The 24,787-nt window shown below is 45.7% G+C and overlaps 1 protein-coding gene across 7 annotated transcripts in view; it reads right to left on the bottom strand.

Moving 5' to 3' along the window:
- The window catches only part of LOC110522816 (disabled homolog 2-interacting protein), a 251,182-nt gene that overhangs the window by 74,365 nt on the left and 152,030 nt on the right, over positions 1-24,787 (bottom strand). Inside the window, exon 1 of one of the 7 annotated variants that reach the window (XM_036977021.1) lies at positions 13,498-13,766. The exons of the other annotated variants lie outside the window; for them this stretch is intronic. Coding sequence (XP_036832916.1) covers positions 13,498-13,520 — 23 coding nt within the window. The 5' untranslated portion in view covers positions 13,521-13,766. Of the gene's footprint in view, positions 1-13,497; positions 13,767-24,787 lie in introns of those variants that run through there. 7 annotated transcript variants of the gene reach the window in all.

Here is a 24,787-nt window from a genome sequence, read left to right as displayed (position 1 = left end):
TCTCTGTCAGACACACAGCTGGGTAGAGAAGAGAGTTTCTCTCTCTGTCAGTCAGACAGCTGGGTAGAGAAGAGAGTTTCTCTCTGTCAGACAGACAGCTGGGTAGAGAAGAGAGTTTCTCTGTCAGACAGACAGCTGGGTAGAGAAGAGAGTTTCTCTCTGTCAGACAGACAGCTGGGTAGAGAAGAGAGTTTCTCTCTGTCAGACAGACAGCTGGGTAGAAAAGAGAGTTTCTCTCTCTGTCAGACAGACAGCTGGGTAGAGAAGAGAGTTTCTCTCTGTCAGACAGACAGCTGTGTAGAGAAGAGAGTTTCTCTCTGTCAGACAGACAGCTGGGTAGAGAAGAGAGTTTCTCTCTCTCTGTCAGACAGACAGCTGCGTAGAGAAGAGAGTTTCTCTCTGTCAGACAGACAGCTGGGTAGAGAAGAGAGTTTGGACGTCAATCAAACTTTATCTTTACATCAGTGGAGGCTGGTGGGGTGAGCTATAGGAGGACAGGCTCAGTGTAATGGTTGGAATGGAATAAATGGAATGAATATAATAAATGGAATGAATATACATATGTGGTTTCCATATGTTTCATGTGTTTTATACCGTTCCATTTATTCCATTCCAGACATTATAATAAGCCTGTCTTCCTATAGCTCCTCTCACTAGCCACCACATACATTCCCTTTCAATCAAATGTTTTGTAGATGGTGTTGTTGTAGTTCCTCTGAATGTGGAAACAGAGAGGGAGAACTTAGTGACTGGTGGACCATGCTGTGCTGAGGAAGAACTCAAACATCATTTTTCTGAGCAAAGCCCAGAGGTTTGGAGGATGTCCACCTGAAACATAGCAGTGTGAGTCAGACAGGACACGTCATTCTATACACCCCACTACAGCTACACTTCCTGCTCTTCAAACAAATGCACAGGAAACAGCCATTGACCTCATTGAGTGAGGAAACATACACAGATTGTCAAGATGATGGAGAGAGAGTGTGAGAGAGAGCGAGAGATATGGAGAGAGAGACAGAGACAGCTAGAGAGACATGGAGAGCGAGAGAGAAATATGCTAGAGGTCTTGTACCACCCTGAGAGGCTGTAATGTTATGTAATGTAAGGTCTACCAGTCTCCTTCTCCTGTCTGTTTCTCCCCCAGGGAGAACCCCTCTACTCCAGGGTGGAGTACCAGTCTCCTTCTCCTGTCTGTCTCTCCCCCAGGGAGAACCCCTCTACTCCAGGGTGGAGTCCCAGTCTCCTTCTCCTGTCTGTCTCTCTCCCCCAGGGAGAACCCCTCTACTCCAGGGTGGAGTACCAGTCTCCTTCTCCTGTCTGTCTCTCTCCCTCCCCCAGGGAGAACCCCTCTACTCCAGGGTGGAGTCCCAGTCTCCTTCTCCTGTCTGTCTCTTTCCCCCAGGGAGAACCCTTCTACTCCAGGGTGGAGTCCGAGTCTCCAGACACTTTCAATGTACTCCCAAAACACTTAATTAAAGTGGAATTAACATGGCAACCAACACACATCCATCTTTCTGTCACTTCCTCCCTCCACATCCATCACTCCATCTACCAGTGTCAGTGGGAAAATGAGAGTGACAGTGAATATCTGAATAGCAATGTGACATGTCTGTATTGCGTAGCAGTATATGTGTATTTTATATGATAGGCACCTCTACCTAACTGTAATAGTGCTATGAAAGAAGCTGTTAAAATGCATGTCAAATAAAATGCATTCTGTGAAGTGATGCTTATAGCTCCTGCATCAGAGTAGATCCCCTGTGATGTGTATGTATCTGTGTGTGTGTGTGTGTGTGTGTGTGTCTGTGTGTCTTGTCATACCTCAGCTCATTCACAGATAACAACTAGCTTTACAATAATCCGCTCCTCTCCTCCTCTCCATCCCCCAACACCATCTATTCTCAGCTAACATCTTCATTTTTGCATGCTCGCTCTCTCTCTCTCTCTCTCTAACTCTCTCTCTCTCTCTCTCTCTCTCTCTCTCTCTCTCTCTCTCTCTCTAACTCCATGTTAACTTGTGGATGGGGGCTATACGCACGTATACTCCTCACTCACTCACCCTCTCCTTCCCATCCCTTCTTCAATGGGCAGGGTGGGGGTCTCCTCTCCTCCCCCCTCTGTCTCCAGTCCTCTGGGTTCTATTCTTTCCATGTAAATATTTCAGAGGCAGAGCAGGAATAGAACAGATAAGCCTTATTTCTCCCAGACAGAATATTCCCTCTGACGTACAGAGAGAGGACATGTATAAAACTTGAGCTGGGCGATATGGAAAAAGCTCTGCTTAGCTTCCCAGTCTTATCGACCAGCCTGAATGTCTGCCTTTTCTCTTCTCAGAATCCACCGATGATTCACTTAGCAGGGAGTCTTTCCACCGGCCTGGCCAGGCCCTGCTCATCGTCTGGGATACAGTCACTCTATCCAGCCTGAGCGCGGCTGGGCCGATGGAAACCTGGTTAAAATGGGGCCCGGGGACAGGAGAGAGAGGAGTAATGGACTCTTAGAGCTTCTGAACCCCGGCCCACCCAGAGCCTGTCTGCATCCTGTTTCTATGTTGTAGTAAACTCTGTCAGATAGCCTATCAGACTGAGGATCTGGTAGGAACCTAAATCACTCAGCCACAGAGGTGTCAGGGCACTTAAGGGTGTAACACCACGCTGACTGACTTAGCACTCCACCAGGGACTGCAGATACACTGATAACCAACCAACTGTAAATATGATGTGTGGGTAAAGTAGTGCAGAGCTAAATAACACAGACAACTAACAGTCCACCCTAAAGCTCCTAAAACTGCTAAATATTTAGGACAACAACCTTATTTGACCACAGGTCACATTCATTGGCTGTCCCTAGTCATGTGATTAGCTTCCCAGATTACTGTACACCTGCAGCAGCAATAGCCTATAGCAGCAAAAAGGGACAAGAGCCGTAATGCAGCCAGCCAGCCGGTCTGATAAACAGAGGACAGTTAATGGAGGATAGTGTTAACACTAAGGCCTAGAGCAGCAGCAGGACTGGACCCCACCTAGCTCTCTGTTGACATGGCACTCTGCTGTCAGCCCAGCAATGTTTCCTACCATCCATAAATGCTTCTGCACAAACTTACACTCACTCTACACGGGTGGCTGTCCTGACCTTATCACATGTGTCTGTAATACCAACATGTTTCAAGCAGACCACCATAGTCCCTGTGCCAAAGAACACAAAGGCAATGGCTCAGATCAACAACATTATCCCAAAAACCCTAGACCCACTCCAATTTGCATACCACCCAAACAGATCCACAGATGATGCAATGTCTATTGCACTCCACACTGCCCTTTCCCACCTGGACAAAAGGAACACTTATGTGAGAATGCTTTTCATTGACTACAGCTCAGCTTTCAACACCATAGTGCCCTCAAAGCTCATCACTACGCTAAGGATCCTGGGACTAAACACCTCCCTCTGCAACTGGATCCAGGACTTCCTGACGGGCCTCCCCCAGGTGGTGAGGTTAGGTAGCAACACATCTGCCACACTGATCTTCAACACTGGAGCTCCCGAGGGGTGCATACTCAGCCCCCTCCTGCCAGGCAGGACTCCAACACCATCATTAAGTTTGCAGACGACGCAACAGTGGTAGGCCTGATCACCGACAACGACGAGACAGCCTATAGGGAGGAGGTCAGAGACCTGGCCGGGTGGTGGCAGAATAACAACCTATCCCTCAACGTAACCAAGACTAAGGAGATGAATGTGGACTACACGAAAAGAAGGACCGAGCACGCCCCCATTCTCATCGGCGAGGCTGTAGTGGAGCAGGTTGAGAGCTTCAAGTTCCTCGGTGTCCACATCACCAACAAACTAGAATGGTCCAAACACACCAAGACAGTCGTGAAGAGGGCACGACAAAGCCTATTCCCCCTCAGGACACTAAAAAGATTTGGCATGGGTCCTGAGATCCTCAAAAGGTTCTACAGCTGCAACACTGCCTGGTATGGCAATTGCTCGGCCTCTGAACGCAAGGCACTACATAGGGTAGTGCGTACGGCCCAGTACATCACTGGGGCTAAGATGCCTGCCATCCAGGAACTGGTGTAGAGAAAAATTGTCAAAGACCCCAGCCACCCCAGTCATAGACTGTTCTCTCTACTACCGCATGGCAAGCTGTACCGGAGTGCCAAGTCTAGGACAAGAAGGCTTCTCAACAGTTTTTACCCCCAATAGTCCTGGTAGCCATTTGATTACCTGTTCAGGAGTCTTATGGCTTATAAGACTCCTGAACAGGTAATCAAATGGCTACCAGGACTATTTACATTGTGTTCCGCTCCAACCCCTCTTTTATGCTGCTGCTACTCTCTGTTTATCATATAAGCATAGTCACTTTAACTATACATTCATGTACATACTACCTAATTGGCCCGACCAACCAGTGCTCCCGCACATTGGCTAACAGGGCGATCTGCATTGTGTCCCACCACCCACCACCCGCCACCCGCCAACCCCTCTTTTTATGCTTCTGCTACTCTCTGTTCATCATATATGCATAGTCACTTTAACCGTACTTACATACTACCTCAATCAGGCTGACTAACCGGTGTCTGTATGTAGCCTCGCTACTGTATATAGCCTCGCTACTGTGTGTAGCCTCGATACTGTATATAGCCTCGCTACTGTATATAGCCTCGCTACTGTATATAGCCTCGCTACTGTATATAGCCTCGCTACTGTATATAGCCTCGCTACTGTATATAGCCTGTCTTTTACTGTTGTTTTATTTCTTTACTTACCTATTGTTCACCTAATACCTTTTTTGCACTATTGGTTAGAGTCTGTAAGTAAGCATTTCACTGTTGTATTCGGAGCACGTGACAAATAAACTTTGATTTGATGTGTAAATGTGTGTGTATGTGTGTGTGTTGGGTGTGTTGTGACTGGGTTAGCATGGAATACAGTAGTGGACCAGAGTCACAGCCTATAATGCATCACCCCATGTAAATGATGTACATTGCCTGCAGTGTGTGCTATTGTGAAGTAGTAGTCATCTTATTGAAGTGATAAACATGCTCTATGCTTTATCCAAGCTCTGGTCAGTCCTGAATGGGACCTCATCACCATAGTGATGAGTCATGGAAGAGGAATTGATCCCTCCTATCATGTCAATATTTGCAGTAGCAGCACTGAGTTCAGTTTACACAGAAATGTAACATACATACAAAACACATGCCGGTGGGTTACTTTGAATCCCCTTGGCCAAAACAATGCGGTTGGCGAGATCAATAAGCTGACTGGCTAAGAGGCTGACAACACTGAGTTTGTTGGGTATGAGATGCAGATAATAGAGACATGATTGGGCCAGCTGAGTAGGTAAGAGATCCAGTGAACTAATTGGATAAGATCTTTTCACACTAGATAGATGATTGGGTAAAATATTTTCAGACTAGCTAGATGATTGGGTAATGTGTTGGAGCTGTAGTGAGCTCCTTTGTAGCCTGTGCTGCGTTTTAACGCTCCAGTCAGCTAGCTAGCCAGCCGTATGAACAATTGGGCATGGACCATGGCACAAACATTCTAACATACACATCAAAGGAAAATGGTCTGACACGTACGCACGTACACACAAACAGACACACACAGTTGTTCAACACAACATTACAAAACACACACAACCACACATAGACATTCTATCTCTTCTCTCCTCGACTCTTCCCTTCTCTTCTCTCCTCTTTTCTTCTCTTCTCTCCTCTTTTCTTCTCTTTTCTCCTCTTCTCTCCTCTTTTCTTATCTTCTATTTACATCTCTCCTCTTCTCCTCTTCTTTCCACATCTCTCCTCTTCTTTCCACATCTCTCCTCTTCTTTCCACATCTCCCATATCTATCATCTTCTCTCCACATCTCTCCTCTTCTCTCCTCTTCTCTCCACATCTCTCCACTTCTTTCCACATCTCTCCTCTTCTCTCCTCTTCTTTCCACATCTCTCCTCTTCTTTCCACATCTCCCATATCTCTCCTCTTCTCTCCACATCTCTCCTCTTCTCTCCTCTTCTCTTCTCTCCACATCTCTCCACTTCTTTCCACATCTCTCCTCTTCTTCTCTTCTCTCCACATCTCTCCTCTTCTCTCCTCTTCTCTTCTCTCCACAACTCTCCTCTTCTCTCCACATCTCTCCACTTATTTCCACATCTCTCCCCTTCTCTCCTCTTCTTCTCTTCTCTCCACAGCTCTCCTCTTCTCTTCTCTCCACAACTCTCCTCTTCTCTCCCCTTCTCTCCAAAACTCTCCTCTTCTCTCCACTTCTCTCCTCTTCTCTCCTCTTCTCCCTCTTCTCTTCTCTCCACATCTCTCCTCTTCTCCTCTCTCCTCTTCTCTCCTCTTCTCTCCACATCTCTCCTCTTCTCTCCTCTTCCATGCTATTCTCTCCACATCTCTCCTCTTCTCTTCTCTGCACATCTCTCCTCTTCTCTTCTCTCCACATCCCTCCTCTTCTCTCCACATCTCTCCTCTTCTCTTCTCTGCACATCTCTCCTATTCTCTCCTCTTCTCTGCTCTTCCCTTCTCTCCTCTTCTCTTCTCTCCTCTCATCTTCTCTGCTCTTCCCTTCTCTCCAAATCTCTCATCTTCTCATCTCTCCACATCTCTCCTCTTCTCTCCTCTCCTCTTCCATTCTCTTCTCTCCACATCTCTCCTCTTCTCTTCTCGGCACATCTCTCATCTTCTCTCCTCTTCTCTCCAAATCTCTCCCCTTCTCTTCTCTCCTCTTCTCTCCTCATCTCTGCTCTTCCCTTCTCTTGTCTTCTCTGGTGAGTATGTTTTTTGTTGAATTATCTCAAAGTCAATATATTTGTTTCTTCTTTCTATATGGATGCAACAATGCTTGTGTGTGTGTGTGTGTGTGTGTGTGTGTGTGTGTGTGTGTGTGTGTGTGTGTGTCCTCCTTTCAATCGCAACATATGTGGTGGAATGAGCTTGGACAAGACAGGGCGAGAGGAAGACAGAACGGAGAGATCCTGACAGGAATCACTGGAACGGAACGGAAGTTGTGTGTAAGCGGAACCTGTCTATTAATCAGGCAGACGGAACAGAACCAAGTCACTGTCACATACTGAGATACCTCAGGGAACCCCAGAGACTGAGAGAAACTCAGCAAATACACTCAGATGATGTACTGGAGGTAATAACAATGTAATAATATGGTCATTAGAGGAGACACAGGAAAAGCTGGAGCTAATAAGTTAATGCAGCTTCAGCCATCCTAGAATTCTACTTACAGTGGAATCTCTCTCCACAGAAGCCTCAGCCAGATAGTATAATATAATAATTACAATATAATAATTACCCATTGGCCATCTGACACAGAATATGGCCTTGATTGGTTTTGAGAGAGGGAGAGATAGAATGGAGAAAGTAGAAACGGTTTGGTGCTGTTGCATTAGTGTCCTCTAGCCTTGTACAGACAGAGGAAGAGGAGTGGACCTCACTCTATCCCTCTCTCAAAGAGAGATGCAATCAAGGCAAAGCAGGGGGATGACACCAGGGAGATGGACGACGAAACAGATGTCTCCAGGCAGCCCTGCACCGCACAACAGGGGATGAAACACTGACCATTTCTGTGCCTCTACCAATTTATTGAGGAATAATCACAGCAAACACACCAATTCACTTGGAGCCTGCTGCCTGCCTCACTACGAGAGGAGATGTAAAGACACATACTGTGTGAGAGGAACAGCTGAACACAGAAACATGCATTTCTAGCTAGAGGGGAATATAGGAGGGGGGGGGGGGGGGGGGGGTGAGGGCTGTGACACAGGCAAACACGCACACGCAAACTCCCCCCCCCCCCCCACGGAACACAAAGGGAGCAGAGACAGCAGGAAGCTGTGTTGGCTATAAATGACATCATCTACAGGAGCAGATCTCTGTGGCTCTCTATCTGCTGCCAGGACCCTTTAGGAGCCCGTTGGGATGCAAGACTCACAGACGTGCATATTGGGTAGAGCTAGTTGGAAGCCTAGGTCCTGTGGTTAAATAACAGCTGTTGTGGATCCAACACAGCAGGGTCTAGGGTTCAGAGGTCAGCAGGTGAAACCAGGCCAACACACACACATATTACTATGAAAGAGCAAGCTACATGCTGGGTGGGATGTTTTCTGCATATTCTGTGTAACATCTGTTATAGGACCAAGAGAGAGGAGAGAGACTATTCAGGTGCATCTGTCATGGTGTCATGGCCCTTGTTGTTTAACGTAGCAGAGCAGCTGGCCACTTCAACAGGCCAGATGATGGGCTGACCAGACCTGACTAGACCTGACCAGACCTGACTAGACCTGACCAGACCTGACCAGACTAGACCAGACCTGACTAGACCTGACCAGACCTGACCAGACCTGACTAGACCTGACCAGACTAGACCTGACCAGACCTGACTAGACCTGACCAGACCTGACCAGACCTGACCAGACCTGACTAGACCTGACCAGACCTGACTAGACCTGACCAGACCGGACTAGACCTGACCAGACTAGACCTGACCTGACCTGACTAGACCTGACCAGACTAGACCTGACCAGACCTGACTAGACCTGACCAGACCGGACTAGACCTGACCAGACTAGACCTGACCAGACCTGACTAGACCTGACCAGACTAGACCTGACCTGACCAGACCTGACTAGACCTGACTAGACCTGACCAGACCTGACCAGACTAGACCTGACCAGACCTGACTAGACCTGACCAGACTAGACCTGACCTGACCTGACTAGACCTGACCAGGCCTGACTAGACCTGACCAGACTAGACCTGACCAGACCTGACTAGACCTGACCGGACTAGACCTAACCTGACCAGACCTGACTAGACCTGACCAGACCTGACCAGACCTGACTGGGCCAGACCTGACCAGACCAGACCTGACTGCACCTGACCAAACTAGACCTGACTAGACCTAACCAGAATAGACCTGACTAGACCTGACCAAACCAGACTAGACCAGACCAGACATGACTAGGCCAGACCTGACCAGACCTGACTAGGCCAGACTAGACCTGACCAGACATGACTAGGCCAGACCTGACCAGACCTGACTAGGCCAGACTAGACCTGACCAGACATGACTAGGCCAGACCTGACCAAACCTGACTAGGCCAGACCTGACCAGACTAGGCCAAACCTGACTAGGCAAGACCTGACCAGACCAGACCTGACCAGACCAGACCTGACTAGGCCAGACTAGACCTGACCTGACCAGACTAGACCTGACTAGACTTGACCTGACTAGACCTGACTAGACCTGACCTGACTAGACCAGACTAGACCTGACCTGACCAGACCTGACCTGACCTGACCTTACCTGACCAGACCAGACCTGACCAGACCTTACCTGAACAGACCAGACCTGACCAGACCTTACCTGACCAGACCTGACCAGACCTGACCTGACCTGACATGAATGTTATTATTATTGACCACTTTTATTATTGTGTGTGTCCCAGTAATCACAGCAGTGGACAAAGTGGTCTAAAGAGAGAGTCACTGATCGTCAACGGTTTCAAGGTAAAAGGGATGCATTAATGAGGACAAAGGTCAGGATATAAATAACCCTTAATGAGCCAATCAGGTCAGAGGTCAGAGGTTGATGAAGACAATGTTCAAGGAACAGTTATTTTTCTCACATAATTAAATAGAACACTTCATGGGAAGCACATCCTATGCCTTGCGAGCCATGTATAAGGTGGATATAGTATCAGTATACGATCTGGAGAGAACAAGGGACATCAGCATGTCTTGATGAGCAGATACTCCAGATATATCTGATACAGGCGACTTAACAGGATACCTTCATGCATAGACAAAGACCAGAGCTCGTTGTTGATCTGTCACAGCATCAGCTCATAGCTACACCCCCCTGACCTCAATGTGACCTCAAAAACACAGCATGGTGCCTGCAAACAGAGGACGGGAACAAGAGAGCGCAAGAGGAGGGCAGAAGAATGTTACCATAATATGACACTAATTCAGAGAGACTTCTTTCTAGTGCTGCCCTCTTCCCCGCTATCCTGGTTGAGTCTGTCTACAGGAGCCAGAGAGATGACTGGTCCCAGTCAGCAGAGATCTTCCCCCGCTATCCTGGCTGAGTCTGTCTACAGGAGCCAGAGAGATGACTGGTCCCAGCCAGCAGAGATCTTCCCCCGCTATCCTGGCTGAGTCTGTCTACAGGAGCCAGAGAGATGACTGGTCCCAGCCAGCAGAGATCTTCCCCCGCTATCCTGGCTGAGTCTGTCTACAGGAGCCAGAGAGATGACTGGTCCCAGCCAGCAGAGATACTACATTAGGAAGATACTGTATACTCACAGACCTCCCTATTCCTTCCCTTCCAATATAGAGAAAACATGGCATGGCCTGGTCTACGAAACCTGGGAACGCCCCAACCAGGAAATAAGCATGGAGTAAACACTCTTGATTGGTTTCCAATCTCTCCAGTCACAGGATGAGAGGGAGCCTCATGTTGGAGCAGGAAGTGTGCCCTCTGACCCACAGATCATTGAACTGAGGGTGCGAGGCAACAGGGAGAAAGAAGCAAGATAGGTGGGATAAGAGAGAGAGGAGGGAGAAGAGAGAGAAAGAGGAGGGAGAAGAGAGGAGTGAAAAAATCCTCAGAAACTAGCTTATGTTGACGTCTTCAAAGCCAAGGTTTAGTTCAACCTCACTATATCCTCTCTGTTTGTCTTTTTTAACTCATTTTTTATATCTAGTTTTGCCTTTTTAACTACAGACGTTTATTCTCAAAAGTAGTCATAACTATAGATATTGGTACACATGTAGTCACACTATTGTTACACTATTGCATTTAATCAAGACTAGGGTTTACTTTCTAAAGTGAAGTGGGCTTTCAGAGGAGTCCTTCAATGCCTTTTAAATGGTGCTACACAGTAGAGCTACATGTATAGTGCTACAGTAGAGCTACATGTATAGTGCTACAGTAGAGCTACATGTATAGTGCTACAGTAGAGCTACATGTATAGTGCTACAGTAGAGCTACATGTATAATGCTACAGTAGAGCTACATGTATAGTGCTACAGTAGAGCTAAATGTATAGTGCTACAGGAGAGCTACATGTATAGTGCTACAGTAGAGCTACATGTATAGTGCTACAGTAGAGCTACATGTATAGTGCTACAGTAGAGCTACATGTATAGTGCTACAGGAGAGCTACATGTATAATGCTACAGTAGAGCTACATGTATAGTGCTACAGTAGAGCTACATGTATAGTGCTACAGTAGAGCTACATGTATAGTGCTACAGTAGAGCTACATGTATAATGCTACAGTAGAGCTACATGTATAATGCTACAGTAGAGCTACATGTATAGTGCTACAGGAGAGCTACATGTATAGTGCTACAGTAGAGCTACATGTATAGTGCTACAGTAGAGCTACATGTATAGTGCTACAGTAGAGCTACATGTATAATGCTACAGTAGAGCTACATGTATAATGCTACAGTAGAGCTACATGTATAGTGCTACAGTAGAGCTACATGTATAGTGCTACAGTAGAGCTACATGTATAGTGCTACAGTAGAGCTACATGTATAATGCTACAGTAGAGCTACATGTATAATGCTACAGTAGAGCTACATGTATAGTGCTACAGTAGAGCTACATGTATAGTGCTACAGTAGAGCTACATGTATAGTGCTACAGTAGAGCTACATGTATAATGCTACAGTAGAGCTACATGTATAATGCTACAGTAGAGCTACATGTATAATGCTACAGTAGAGCTACATGTATAGTGCTACAGTAGAGATACATGTATAATGCTACAGTAGAGCTGTCTCAATAATACTCTGAGCAAAAATATAAACGCAACATGTAAAGTGTTGGTCTCGTGTTTTATGAGCTGAAATAAAAAATCCCAGAAATGTTCCATATGCACAAAAAGCTTATTTCTCTAAAATGTTGTGCACAAATAGGAGAATGAGGACACATAGGAGGCACAGTGATGGTACACTGTAAAAATGACTCATCGGATCAACCTAAAAAAAAAGTTAGGCTTTCTCAGTTGAAAAATAAAATATTTGTTGCAACCTAATTAGGTTACAAGCAATTAATGATATATTTCCTGTTAATCAATTTCCTGCCACAGCTACATTGCAACCACCACTATGCAATGTGAATGTGCCAAAAATCCCATTGATCTATAAATGCGTTATTGTACTTCAGACACTTTGAATAGAATAGGTTAAAGAAACCAACGTGTATTTTGGGATCGTACCAATCAGAAAACCACTTCAGATGAACAACACTGCCATCCCACTTTTAACAGTGTAAGCATGACTACGGGTTTTAACTAGGCTACTCCCTGCTGAGAGAGCGAAAGAGGTGTGTGTGTGTGCGTGTGCGTGTGTGCGTGTGTGTGTGTGCGTGTGCGTCTATGTGTGTGTGTGCGTGTGTGTGTGTGCGTGCGTGTGTGTGTGTGGTGTGTGTGTGTGTGTGTGTGTGTGTGTGCAGAGAGAAAAAAGAGGATGAGCAGAGAGGGACACTGTCAAATGAACACATTACATAAAGAGTTATCATGCAGCATGCAGTATCTGAGCTGCAGGGGAAAATATAAATGAGTTACAAGCAGGCTTCTTACTTAAACCATTGCATAACAACGACATCCTTAAACGAGTGCTAATGGAAGTGATAGCACTGTGAGAAGAGAAGGCGATGAAGATATGAGAAGAGGGGTATATGGGGAGAGAGAGTAGGAACTGCTGACCTACTGTTAGCCTGCTTCACTATGTCGCATGTACCCCGCAAGACAAAGGGTAGGAAAGGAGGCAGAAGTCCGTAAGAATGGAGGAATGGAAGGCTTGCTTGCTAAATGCAAAAACGTATTAGGCAGATAAAGTATGTCAACATTGACAAGGCAAAACACTAGTAGGCCTACTGCATGACTGCACTGGTATTCAGAGCAAGCTGATGATCTCTCTCTCTCCCTCGCTCTCTCTTCTATTCTGTATATAAACAACATCAGAACTATTACAGACCAAAACCACAATAGAACGATAATTGACAAATAGATATGAGTGAATAACCAAATGATAACACGTAATTTCCTCCCAACAGTAAAGTGAACTATGCTTTGAAGTCTTGTTCTGCGCTACGCCTACAGTAGATTCGCCCCTGGCAAAATATTTCCCTGTTCAAGTCTGAGCGCGTCCCTAATTCCTCCTTCTCCTTCTTTTACTATTTCCAACCAGTCTGCTTGACTTGCTCCTGTCTACCCGAACAGCATTCCCATTCCGGTAATTATTTTCTTCAAGCCATATAGAACGACGTAAACATAATGTAACAACACAGTAACGACTGTTTGCAATCGCGTAGCTAGCGACAGTAACTCGTTTATATCCCCGGGGAAAATAGGGTGGAGGTCGCGAAATCAAACAGCGCGCAGCAACTGTAGCCGTCTGTCATTAACACACACCAACCGAGTTTTTATCAATATGATAACAAGATAGGAACACTTACGATTTACTAAATAGGTGAAACATTGCTCCATGGAACCTCGCGCGGGTTCCCAATGACACACCACTTCAATTTGGGTCGCATTCCTCTCTGCGCGCTAATCGCTGCTTGTTTTCAGACTATTTTGTGTGGCCGCAGCCTGCCATTTGTGATACGCCGCTACTCCCAGTATAGGCTGCTCCAGTCCCATACGTCCCGAGAGAGCAGTCTGCTGTGCCTTGTCAAACACTCCCCTCTCTCGCTCCCTCACTCCACATCCCGTTTAAAAAGATAGCGCTTCTTTTTATGGAAAAAAGAGCTGATGCCTTGACAGTTTATTTGGCACAAATAAGTTGTATTTCATCAGTTGACTATTTATTTTCTAATGTCACGAAGACAACGTTTAATGGGAATAGGTGCACACATCAATCATTATCAACTGATATAATAACTCAGTAAAAATAATTTAGTAATAAAAAGTTAAGAGTGGCTGATGTGAACTTTGATTTCACTTTGATGTTCCTTTTTATGACTTGGACACCCCACTGAATTACTGAATCAAAGAAGTAAGAAATCACAGCCACTTTGAGGTGGGACTCTAACTGAGGGTATAAAGAATGGTACGTCAATGCTACCCCCAACTACACAGAATAAAGATGTCATCATCGGCCAAGCGTCAGACAAGGGATGCGTCAGAGCCTCACATTAAGTCGCCCATGGACACTGATGTCAGTTTACCCCTAAGGGAAGGTAAACTGATCCTAGATCTGTGCCACCAACCCCAGCATATCAGAATACAGATTTCATCACTGACCAAGCGTGCCTCTTAGAGTAAATTGAGGTCAAATTTCTAGGAGGTAAACCGATCCTAGATCTGTCCCTATGGGCACTTTTCACCCAGTTCCTTTCTTTGAGTTCATTTCCCCTCTGTCACCATGTACTCAAGGCAGAGGGTATGTGACAGGCACCTTCCCCCATGTTTCCCACACCACCCTGGGCAGACAGGAAGCCCGCCTGCCCCCTCCCTCTGGAGCACCACAACAGCTCCTGGAGGAAAACAATGGCTGAGTGGCTGTGTGTGAGAAAATACAGGGGCTTTTGGCGGAGAGAGGGATTACAGGAAAATAAAAAAGATGAGAGCGAGTGAGGAGAGAGAGAGAGCAGAGAAAGGAGAGAGAGAGGATAGGAGTGAAAGAAAGAGATAGAGAGGAAAGAGAGAGAGAGAGAGAAAGAGAGAGAGAGAGAGCGAGAAAACACGAGAGAGAGAAGAGCAAGAGAGTGGAGGATGAGAGAGAAATAAGGCCAGGCAGATTTTGAGACGCGAAATGCTGCCAGATGTATCCCTCTTCATTTAGTTTTCTCAGACTGGGAGGAAGACCTTCTTGGGAGAGAGGGCATGATGTCACTGTGGAGGCATGCCGTTAGAACTTTGTTACATGAGTTACCTCCCAAATGGCACCCAATTCCCTTTATAGTGCACTACTTTTTACCAGGCCCATAGGGCCAGAAGTAGAAGTAGTGCACTATACAGGGAATAGGGTACCATTTGAGTGGACGGGGGAGCCAGAGTACTGGGCCGTTAAGTAACTTAATGGCCTCAGAACACACAGACAAACAGAGGTTTGTATTTACAGGAGGCCACGAGTCTATACTCTCAATATGGAGACTCACTTCATGGATGTGTAATGGTTTCTGCTTGATGTTACTGTAATACCTGCTAGTGGAGAGGCTCACCGTATTTATACTGTAGACAGTGGGCGATAAAGTATAAAAACAGGTGAGCGAGGAAAAGGTAGCTTAAAAGGTAGCTTAAAAGGTAGCTTAAAAGGTAGCTTAGGTACAACCAAGGTGCTGGACAGCTTATAAAACAATGTCCTTACCACATAAGGCCAACAGAGAGAAACTATAATCTGCCTTGAAGAAGTGAAACTGAAGGAGGTTTAGTGTGTTAACCCCACTGCTGTAGCTTGAACTAGTCTCTTATCATAGACAAACTGTCCAAGACAGGGTTTTACTGCAGGTAGGGCTGGTTAAAGTCCAACTACAATCCTAAGGTAAAATACAGGAGCTAGACTCTGTAACAATACAACATTGCCAGGATTTCCTAATTTCTCTGGGTTTGATCATAATATACTGTACAGCATTGTATTGTCAGACTGTTTACAACGTTTTTTTTTTTTTTAAAGCCTTCGGGAAACTACTCTATCAATGGAAATAAGTTTGTATCCAGTGTAGTGGAAGACAGCCCAGGGCAGAACAAATTACATATCTCCATAGGTATTCACAGAGAAACACAGCGGTTGTGAATTGACACTGTTGCCTACATCTATTAATAACATTCAGAGACTCCGAGAGGCATGATTGCACCCATACAAATAGCCTGAGCAGTGCTGTGTGTACACAGTGATGATGAGTGTGGCTAGATGGATGTGTGTGTGTGTGTGTACAGTACATGATTGTGTATATGTGTGTGTGTGTGTGTGTGTGTGTGTGTGTGTGTGTGTGTGTGTGTGTGTGTGTGCGCGCGTTTTCGTACGTCTGTATGAGTGTGCGTGTGTGTGGGTGTACACTACAGGGGAGCAGGGGGGAGTTTGTTGAGGCAGACAGAAATTATAGGGGTCATGGGTAAGAATAAAAGACGTCAGTGAGCTAAGCGTCTGTGGGGAGTCCTCTAGGGCCCACCCCTCTTAAAGGTTATCCCCCTGGCTCCTGCTAACATATAACCTGTTAAACAGACAGAACACAACCTGCAGCACTGACAGAGTGGGACGGAGGGAGAGAAAGAGGGAGGGAGGGATTGAGGGGGAGAGAGAGGGAGGGAGGGATGGAGGGGGAGAGAGAGGGAGGGAGGGAGGGAGGGGGAGAGAGAGGGATGGAGGGGGAGAGGGAGGGAGGGAGGGGTGGAGTTAGAGAAAGAGGGAGAGAGGGAGGGAGGGATGGAGGGAGAGAGAGAGGGAGGGATGGAGGGAGAGAAAGAGGGAGAGAAGAGCTATAGACAACAAATGCATTCCTGACAAGCTCCCACAGGCTTACACTACAGGCAAACAGAAGGACAGAAAGAGAGAGAGAGAGAGAAAGAGACAACGAGAGAGAGAGAGAGAGAGAGAAAGAGACAACGAGAGAGAGAGAGAGAGAGAGAAAGAGACAACGAGAGAGAGAGAGAGAGAGAGAGAGAGAGAGGGAGGTAGAGGGAGACAGACAGAGATGAATATAAATATTGTGTGTGTGGCCAAAAATGATGGATAGAAGACAATTTTCTGCTAATTTTGAAGGCGAGGAAATATAGCCTAACACATTTTCAGTGCAGCCCTCTGGACCTGTTGAAGACCGAAATACAACATTGTTCATAATATACTGTACCTCATTGTGTTGTCAGACGGTTTACAATAAAAATGCCTTTGGAAATCTACTCTATCAATGGAAATAAGTTTGTATCCAGTGTAGTGGAAGACAGACCAGGGCAGAACAAATGGCATATCTCCATAGCTATTCATAGAGAAACACAGCGGATGCTCTATATTCTATCTCAAGGCCATCAGACTGTTAAATACCCATCAGTAGCCGGCCTCCACCTAGTACCCTGTCCTGAACTTAGTCACTGTCACTAGCCGGCTACCATCCAGGTTACTCTGCACCTTAGAGGCTGCTGGCCTATGTACATAGACATGGAACACTGGTCACTTTAATAATGTTTACATACTGTTATACCCATTTCAAATGTACTGTGTACTATTCTATCCACGTATTCTTCAGATATACTACATAGTCTATCCACATACTGTCCATAATGTCTATACATCCCATCCAATCAATTCAATTCAATTCAAGGGGCTTTATTGGCATGGGAAAACATGTGTTAACATTGCCAAAGCAATTGAGGTAGATAATATACAAAAGTGAAATAAACAATAAAAATAAACAGTAAACATTGCACATACAGAAGTTTCAAAACAATAAAGACATTACAAATGTCATATTATGTATATATGCAGTGTTGTAACGATGTACAAATGGTTAAAGTACAGAAGGGAAAATAAATAAGCATAAATAAGGGTGGTATTTACAATGCTGTTTGTTCTTCACTGGTTGCCCTTTTCTTGTGGCAACAGGTCACAAATCTTGCTGCTGTGATGGCACACTGTGGGATTTCACCCAGTAGATATGGGAGTTTATCAAAATTGGGTTTGTTTTCGAATTCTTTGTGGATCTGTGTAATCTGAGGGAAATATGTGTCTCTAATATGGTCATACATTGGGCAGTTGAGTCAGCAAAAAAATAAACATCCTCTCACTGTCAACTGCGTTTATTTTCAGCAAACTTAATTAACATATGTTCATATTAATATTTACACAACAAGATTCTACAACTGAGACATAAACTGAAACAAGTTCCACAGACATGTGACTAACAGAAATGGAATAATGTGTCCCTGAACAAAGGGGGGGGGGGGGGGGGGGTCAAAGATAACAGTCAGTATCTTGTGTGGCCAGCAGCTGCATTAAATACTGCAGTGCATTTCCTCCTCATGGACTGCACCAGATTTGCTGTGAGATGTTACCCCACTCTTCCACCAAGGCACCTACAAGTTCCCAGACATTTCTGGATGGAATGGCCCTAGCCCTCACCCTCCGATCCAACAGGTCCCAGACGTGCTCAATGGGATTGAGATCCGGGCTCTTCGCTGGCCATGGCAGAACACTGACATTCCTGTCTTGCAGGAAATCATGAGGGAGGAGGATGTCTTCCCTGTAATGCACAGCGTTGAGATTGCCTGCAATGACAACAAGCTCAGTCCGATGATGCTGTGACACACCGCCCCAGACCATGAAGGACCCTCCAGCTCCAAATTGATCCCTCTCCAGAGTACAGGTCTCGGTATAAAGCTCATTCCTTCAACAATAAATGCGAATCCGACCATCATCCCTGGTGAGACAAAACCACGACTCGTCAGTGAAGAGCACTTTTTTCGTGGTTAGAATGAATACTTCAGAGTCCCATTCAGAAATGTTCTTAAAGAATAGATGTTTTGGCGGTTGTCAGTCCTCGCATTCAATGGTACATAATTTCTAGCTGCAGACTAGTAATTAGTATCAAAGATTTGCTCTTATTCTGCCGGAATCGATAGTCTTAGAGTTTAACCATTTCCACCCGTGTAGCCAATGCTCCACATGGTTTGGTTAGGAATTCAACAACCATCACAACCTTAGCTTATACTGAGGTTTTTGTGGTCTCTACTCAAACCTTTGCCCTCTCGGTGACCGAGGTATGCATGGTCTGAATTGGGTTTCTTCAGGTGGGGGTTTTATTTGGAACAGTAGAAAAGGGTTGTCCCATGAGCCAGATCACGTCTGTGTTCATGGGGGCGGGCCAATGACTTAGTTAAACTTTAAAGGGTTTAAAATCACATTACATAATTTCACAAATAGTTTAATCTTTACTCATTCATTCATTTATACAATAATTAGGCTCCTGTGTAAACAGAGTTATGGTATTGTGGCTGTATTGTCTTTCATGAGGTCACAGCCTGAAACAAAGCGGACTGGGTCGTAGCTGGCTACTCCACTGACAATTTACACATTCTCCAAAACATGTATATTGTTCAGTTCTCAAGTTCTGTGGTGTAGAAGAAATTCCTTTATTCTACTGTGAAACTCTCTCTCTCTCTATACTGCCTGGCCAGGGGGAGAGATTCTCCTCCAGGAATTTATAACCTGAGGTAACAGAACCTGGGTGTAGGAGAGGGAGAGAAAGGGGGAAGGTACTCGCTATACCCAAAGAGGACCACGTAATAACACCGCCATCGATAAAAGACAGTACTCTGCAGCCGTCTTCATCAACCTGGCCAAGGGTTTTGACTCAATCACCGCATTCTCATCGGCAGACTCAACAGCCTTAGTGTCTCTGGACTTCTGGCAGTTTCTATGGGGTGCCACAGGGCTCAATTCTCGGGACGACTCTTTTTTCTGTATATATCAATGATGTCGCTCTTGCTGCTGGTGATTCTCTGATTCATAAATCTGCATTTGTGGGTTCGATTACATGCTTAAAGTGGCCAGAAACGCCCGCAAAACACCGGTCTCAACGTCAACAGTGAAGATGCGACTCTGGGATGCCGGCATTCTAGGCAGAGTTGCAAAGAAAAAGCCATATCTCAGACTGGCCATTAAAAATAAAATATTAAGTTGGGCAAAATAACACAGACACTGCCTAGAAGGCCAGCATCCCAGAGTTGCCTCTTCTCTGTTGACGTTGAGACTGGTGTTTTACGGGTACTATTTAATGAAGCTGCCAGTTGAGGACTTGTAAGGTGTCTGTTTCTCAAACTGGACATGCTAATGTACTTGTCCTCTTGCTCATTTGTGCAATGTGGCCTCCCACCCCTCTTACTATTCTGGTTAGGGCCAGTTTGCGCTGTTTTGTGAAGGGAGGAGTACACAGCGTTGTACGAGATCTTCAGTTTCTTGGCAATTTCTCCCATGGAATAGCCATCATTTCTCAGAACAAGAATAGACTGATGAGTTTCAGAAGAAAGATTTTTGTTTCTAGACATTTTGAGCCTGTAATTGAACCCACAAATAAATGCTGATGCTCCAGATACTCAACTAGTGTAAAGAAGGCCAGTTTTATTGCTTCTTTAATCAGCACAACAGTTTTGAGCTGTGCTAACATAATTGCAAAAGGATTTTCTAATGATCAATTAGCCTTTTAAAATGATAATCTTGGATTAGCTAACACAATGTGCCATTGGAACACAGGAGTGATGGTTGCTGATCATGGGCCTCTGTACACCTATGAAGATATTCCATTAAAAATCAACCGTTTCTAGCAACAATAGTAATTTACAACATTAACAATGTCTACACTGTATTTCTGATCAATTTTATGTTATTTTAATGGACAAAAAAATGTGCTTTTCTTTAAAAAACAAGGATATTTCTAAGTGACCCCAAAGTTTTAAACGGTATACTCTGACATTGCCCGTCTTAATATTTCTATATTACTTAATTACATTCTTTTACTTTTAGATTTGTGTGTATTGTCGTGTATTGTTAGATATTACTGCACTGTTGGAGCTAGGAACACAAGCATTTCGCTTCACCTGCAATAAAATCTGCTAAATATGTGTATGTGACCAATGACATTTGATTTGATTTTGTGAATAGACACTTTGTTGTCTATATCCATTAATAACATTCAGAAACTCAGAGAGGCACAATTGCACACACACAAATACCCTGTCTAGTGCTGTGTGTATACAGTGATGATGAGTGTGTGTGTGTAGATGGATATGTGTCTGTACACAGTGATGATGAGTGTGTGTAGATGGATGTGTGTGTACACTGTAATGGAAAACTGTAATATATTCAAAAGTTTTAGGTATTATCAACAGCAAAAACTCTGAATAGCTTTTCTACAGTATATAGTAAATTATTGTGTATTGTGAGAAATGTCTGTATTTCAAATGATACTGTAATTCCACCTCACAGAATACAGTACCCTACCGTATCTTTGGAGTGCCAAAAACCTTTTGACCACTAGTGGGTGCATGGTTTTGTTGTTTCTGGTACATTAACATATTATGAGGCGTGTCTTGTAAGAGGCTATACTTGTTGCACCCATGAGTGAGAATGCTGTACCAATTGAACTCTTATCTGGTTTTGTTCCCCATCAATTTAAAATGTCCAGGGAACCTTAAACGGTTGAGCATTTTGCCACGTCCTTTTGGTCTGTTTTGCCCTGTAGTCGCTGCCAGTTTGGAAGCCTTCGTTAAGGCAAGTCATATGAATTAATCAAATCAAATTTGATTAGTCACATGCGCCATAGATAAGAATAAGAGATCAAATTAACAAGTAATTAAAGAGCAGCAGTAAAAAACAAGAGCGAGGCTACATACAGGGGGGGGTGCCAGTACAGAGTCAATGTGCAGGGGCACAGGTTTGAAGAGGTAGTATGTACATGTAGGTAGAGTTATTAAAATGACTATGCATAGATGACAACAGAGAGTAGCAGTGTTGTAAAAAGTGTGTAGGCTCGTGTCATTTGTAGCCTGAAATGGTTTGCACACCCTGCAACATCCGACGAGCGTCAGAGCCGGTGTAGTAACATTCGATCTTAGTCCTGTAGTGACGCTTTGCATATTTGATGGTTCGTCAGAGGGCACAGCGGGATTTCTTATAAGCTTCCGGGTTAGAGTCCCGCTCCTTGAAAGTGGCAGCTCTAGTCTTCAGCTCAGGGCGGATGTTGCCTGTAATCCATGGCTTCTGGTTGGGGTATGTACGTACGGTCACTGTGGGGATGATGTCATAGATGCACTTATTGATGAAGCAGATGACTGAGGTGGTGTACTCCTCAATGCAATTTGAGGCATCCCGGAACATATTCCAGTCTGTGCTAGAAAAACAGTCCTGTAGTTTAACATCTGCTTCATCTGACCACTTTTTTATAAACCGAGTCACTGGTGCTTCCTGCTTTAATTTTTGTTTGTAAGCAGGAATCAGGAGGATAGAATTATGGTCAGATTTGCCAAATAGAGGGGAGGGAGAGTTCTGTATGCGTCTCTGTGTGTGGAGTAAAGGTGGTCCAGAGTTGTTTTTCCTCTGGTTGCACATTTAACATGCTGATAGAAATTTGATAAAACTGATTTAATATGCTGTAATGTGCAAACACTACCTAGTAGGCAACCTTACTTGCACCAATCCCTTGTAATTACAGTAAAATCCTGTGAACCCTCCCCTCATTCATACATATATGAATTAATTAATTAAATCATTCCGATTACAGTAGAATATTACTTTTTTACAGTATAATACAACAGGTTTTACATCATTTTACTGTTTGTCAATACACAGTACTTGGTTTGATATTTATATTACAGTATACTGTGATATTAATTATACAATTTTGCCACCGAGCTGCCTGTAAATTTCTGTCAAATTCATGATAACCACTTTACAATGTATGTGTGTTTTTGTACGTCTTTGTGCGTGGGTGTGTGTCCGTACGTCTGTATGTATCAGGTTTTGTGTGAGTGGGTGTACACTACAGGGGGCAGGGGGTAGTTTGTTGAGGCAGACAGTGATGATAGGGGGCACTAAGTAACACTAAGAGATGATAGGGGTCAGGAGGTAAGACAGAGAGACGATAGGGGGCACTAAGTAACACTAAGAGATGATAGGGGTCAGGAGGAGAGAAGATGTCAGTGAGCTAAGCATCAGTGGGGACAATAACCCCACCTCTAAGTGTTTATCCCCCTGGCTCTTGCTAACAGATAACCAGACAGAACACCACCTTCTCTCAGTCTCTTTACTCATGACAGCAGTGTTAATACAGCAGTGTTTTACTGGTGGCTCTCTGAGGTGTACTCACAGCTCAATACCACGCCTGGAAAACCAGATAGCTCAAATCGACACCATACAGGTAGAAAGAGAGAAATAAAGAGAGGAAAAAGGCAAATCTTTCATATAACTCCCTGCCTCTTATCTCACTCTCTCCCTCAATTCCATCTCTCTCTCTCTCTCCCTCCCGGTCTCCTTCTCGCTCCCTCCAAACCTGCCTCCTTCTCTCCCTCCATCCCTCACCCTCTCTCTCTCCCTCCATCGCTCTCTCTCTCTTTCCCAGCCCCCTCCCTGCCTCCTTCTCTATCCCTCCATCCCTGCTTCTCTCCCACATCCCTGTCTCTCTCTCCCTCCATCCCTGCACTTCTCTCTCCCCCACTCTCATCTCTCTCCCCCAGCCCCCTCCCTACCTCCCTACCTCCTTCTCTCTACCTCCATCCCTTCTCCCTCCCTGCGTGCCTCTCTCTCCCTCCACCCCTTCCTCTCCCCCTCCATCCCTGCATCTCTCTCTCCCACAGCCCTGCCTCTCTCCCTCCATCCCCACCTCTCTCTCTCTCTCCCTCCATCCCTGCCTGCCTCTCTCTATCTCCCTCAATTCCTGTCTCTCTCCCTCCATCCCTGCCTCTCTCCATCGATCCCTGCCTCTCTTTCCCATCATCCCTGCCTCTCTCTCTCCCTCCACCCCAGCCTTTTATTCTGCCTCCATCCCTGCTTCTCTCTCTCACTCCATCCCTGCCTCACTCTCTCCCCTCATCGCTGCCTCACTCTCTCCCTCCATCCCTACTTCTCTCTATCCCTCCATCCCTGCCTCTCTCTCTCTCCCTCCATCCCTGTCTCTCTCTCTCTCCATCCCTGTCTCTCTCTCTCCATCCATCCCTGTCTCTCTCTCTCCCTCCATCCCTGCCTCTCTCCATCCATCCCTGCCTCTCTCCCTCCACCCCAGCTTCTTATTCTCCCTCCATCCCTGCTTCTCTCTCTCCCTCCATCCCTACTTCTCTCTATCCCTCCATCCCTGCCTCTCTCTCTCCCTCCATCCCTGTCTCTCTCTCTCTCCCTCCATCCCTGTCTCTCTCTCTCCCTCATCCCTGCTTCCCTCCATCCATCCCTGCCTCTCTCTCCCTCCATCCCTGCTTCCCTCCCTCCATCCCTGTCTCTCTCTCTCTCTCCATCCCTGCTTCCCTCCCTCCATCCCTGCTTCCCTCCTTCCATCCCTGCCTCTCCCTCCCTACAGCCCTGCCTCTGTCCCTCCATCCCCGCCTATCTCTCTCCACCCCAGCCTCTTATTCTCCCTCCATCCCTGCATCTCTCTCTCCCTCCATCCCTGCCTCTCTGTCCCTCCATCCATGCCTATCTCTCTCCACCCCAGCCTCTTATTCTCCCTCCATCCCTGCCTATCTCTCTCCCTCCATCCCTGCCTCTCTGTCCCTCCATCCCTAAATCTCTCTCTCCCTACAGCCCTGTCTCTCTCCCTCCATTCCTGTCTCTCTCCCTCCATCCCTGTCTCTCTCCCTCCATCCCTGTCTCTCTCCATCCATCCCTGCATCTCTCTCCCTCCATTCCTGTCTCTCTCCCTCCATCCCTGTCTCTCTTCATCTATCCCTGCCTCTCTCTCCCTCCATCCTTGATGCAGAAAAATGAATCCATGCTTTTGTTACTTCTAGGTTAGATTTCCGCAATGCTCTACTTTCCGGCTACCCGGATAAAGCACTAAATAAACTTCAGTTAGTGCTAAATACGGCTGCTAGAATCCTGACTAGAACTCAAAAATGTGATCATATTACTCCAGTGCTAGCCTCGCTACACTGGCTTCCTGTCAAGGCAAGAGCTGATTTCAAGGTTTTACTGCTAACCTACAAAGCATTACATGGGCTTGCTCCTACCTATCTCTCTGATTTGGTCCTGCCGTACATACCTACACGTACGCTACGGTGACAGGACGCAGTCCTCCTAATTGTCCCTAGAATTTCTAAGTAAACAGC

Source organism: Oncorhynchus mykiss, chromosome 5 (genome assembly GCF_013265735.2).
Source record: "Oncorhynchus mykiss isolate Arlee chromosome 5, USDA_OmykA_1.1, whole genome shotgun sequence".
Classification (NCBI taxonomy): domain Eukaryota; kingdom Metazoa; phylum Chordata; class Actinopteri; order Salmoniformes; family Salmonidae; genus Oncorhynchus; species Oncorhynchus mykiss.
The sequence above is the reverse complement of the archived record's forward strand: the minus strand, read 5'-3'. Positions and strand labels throughout refer to the sequence as shown.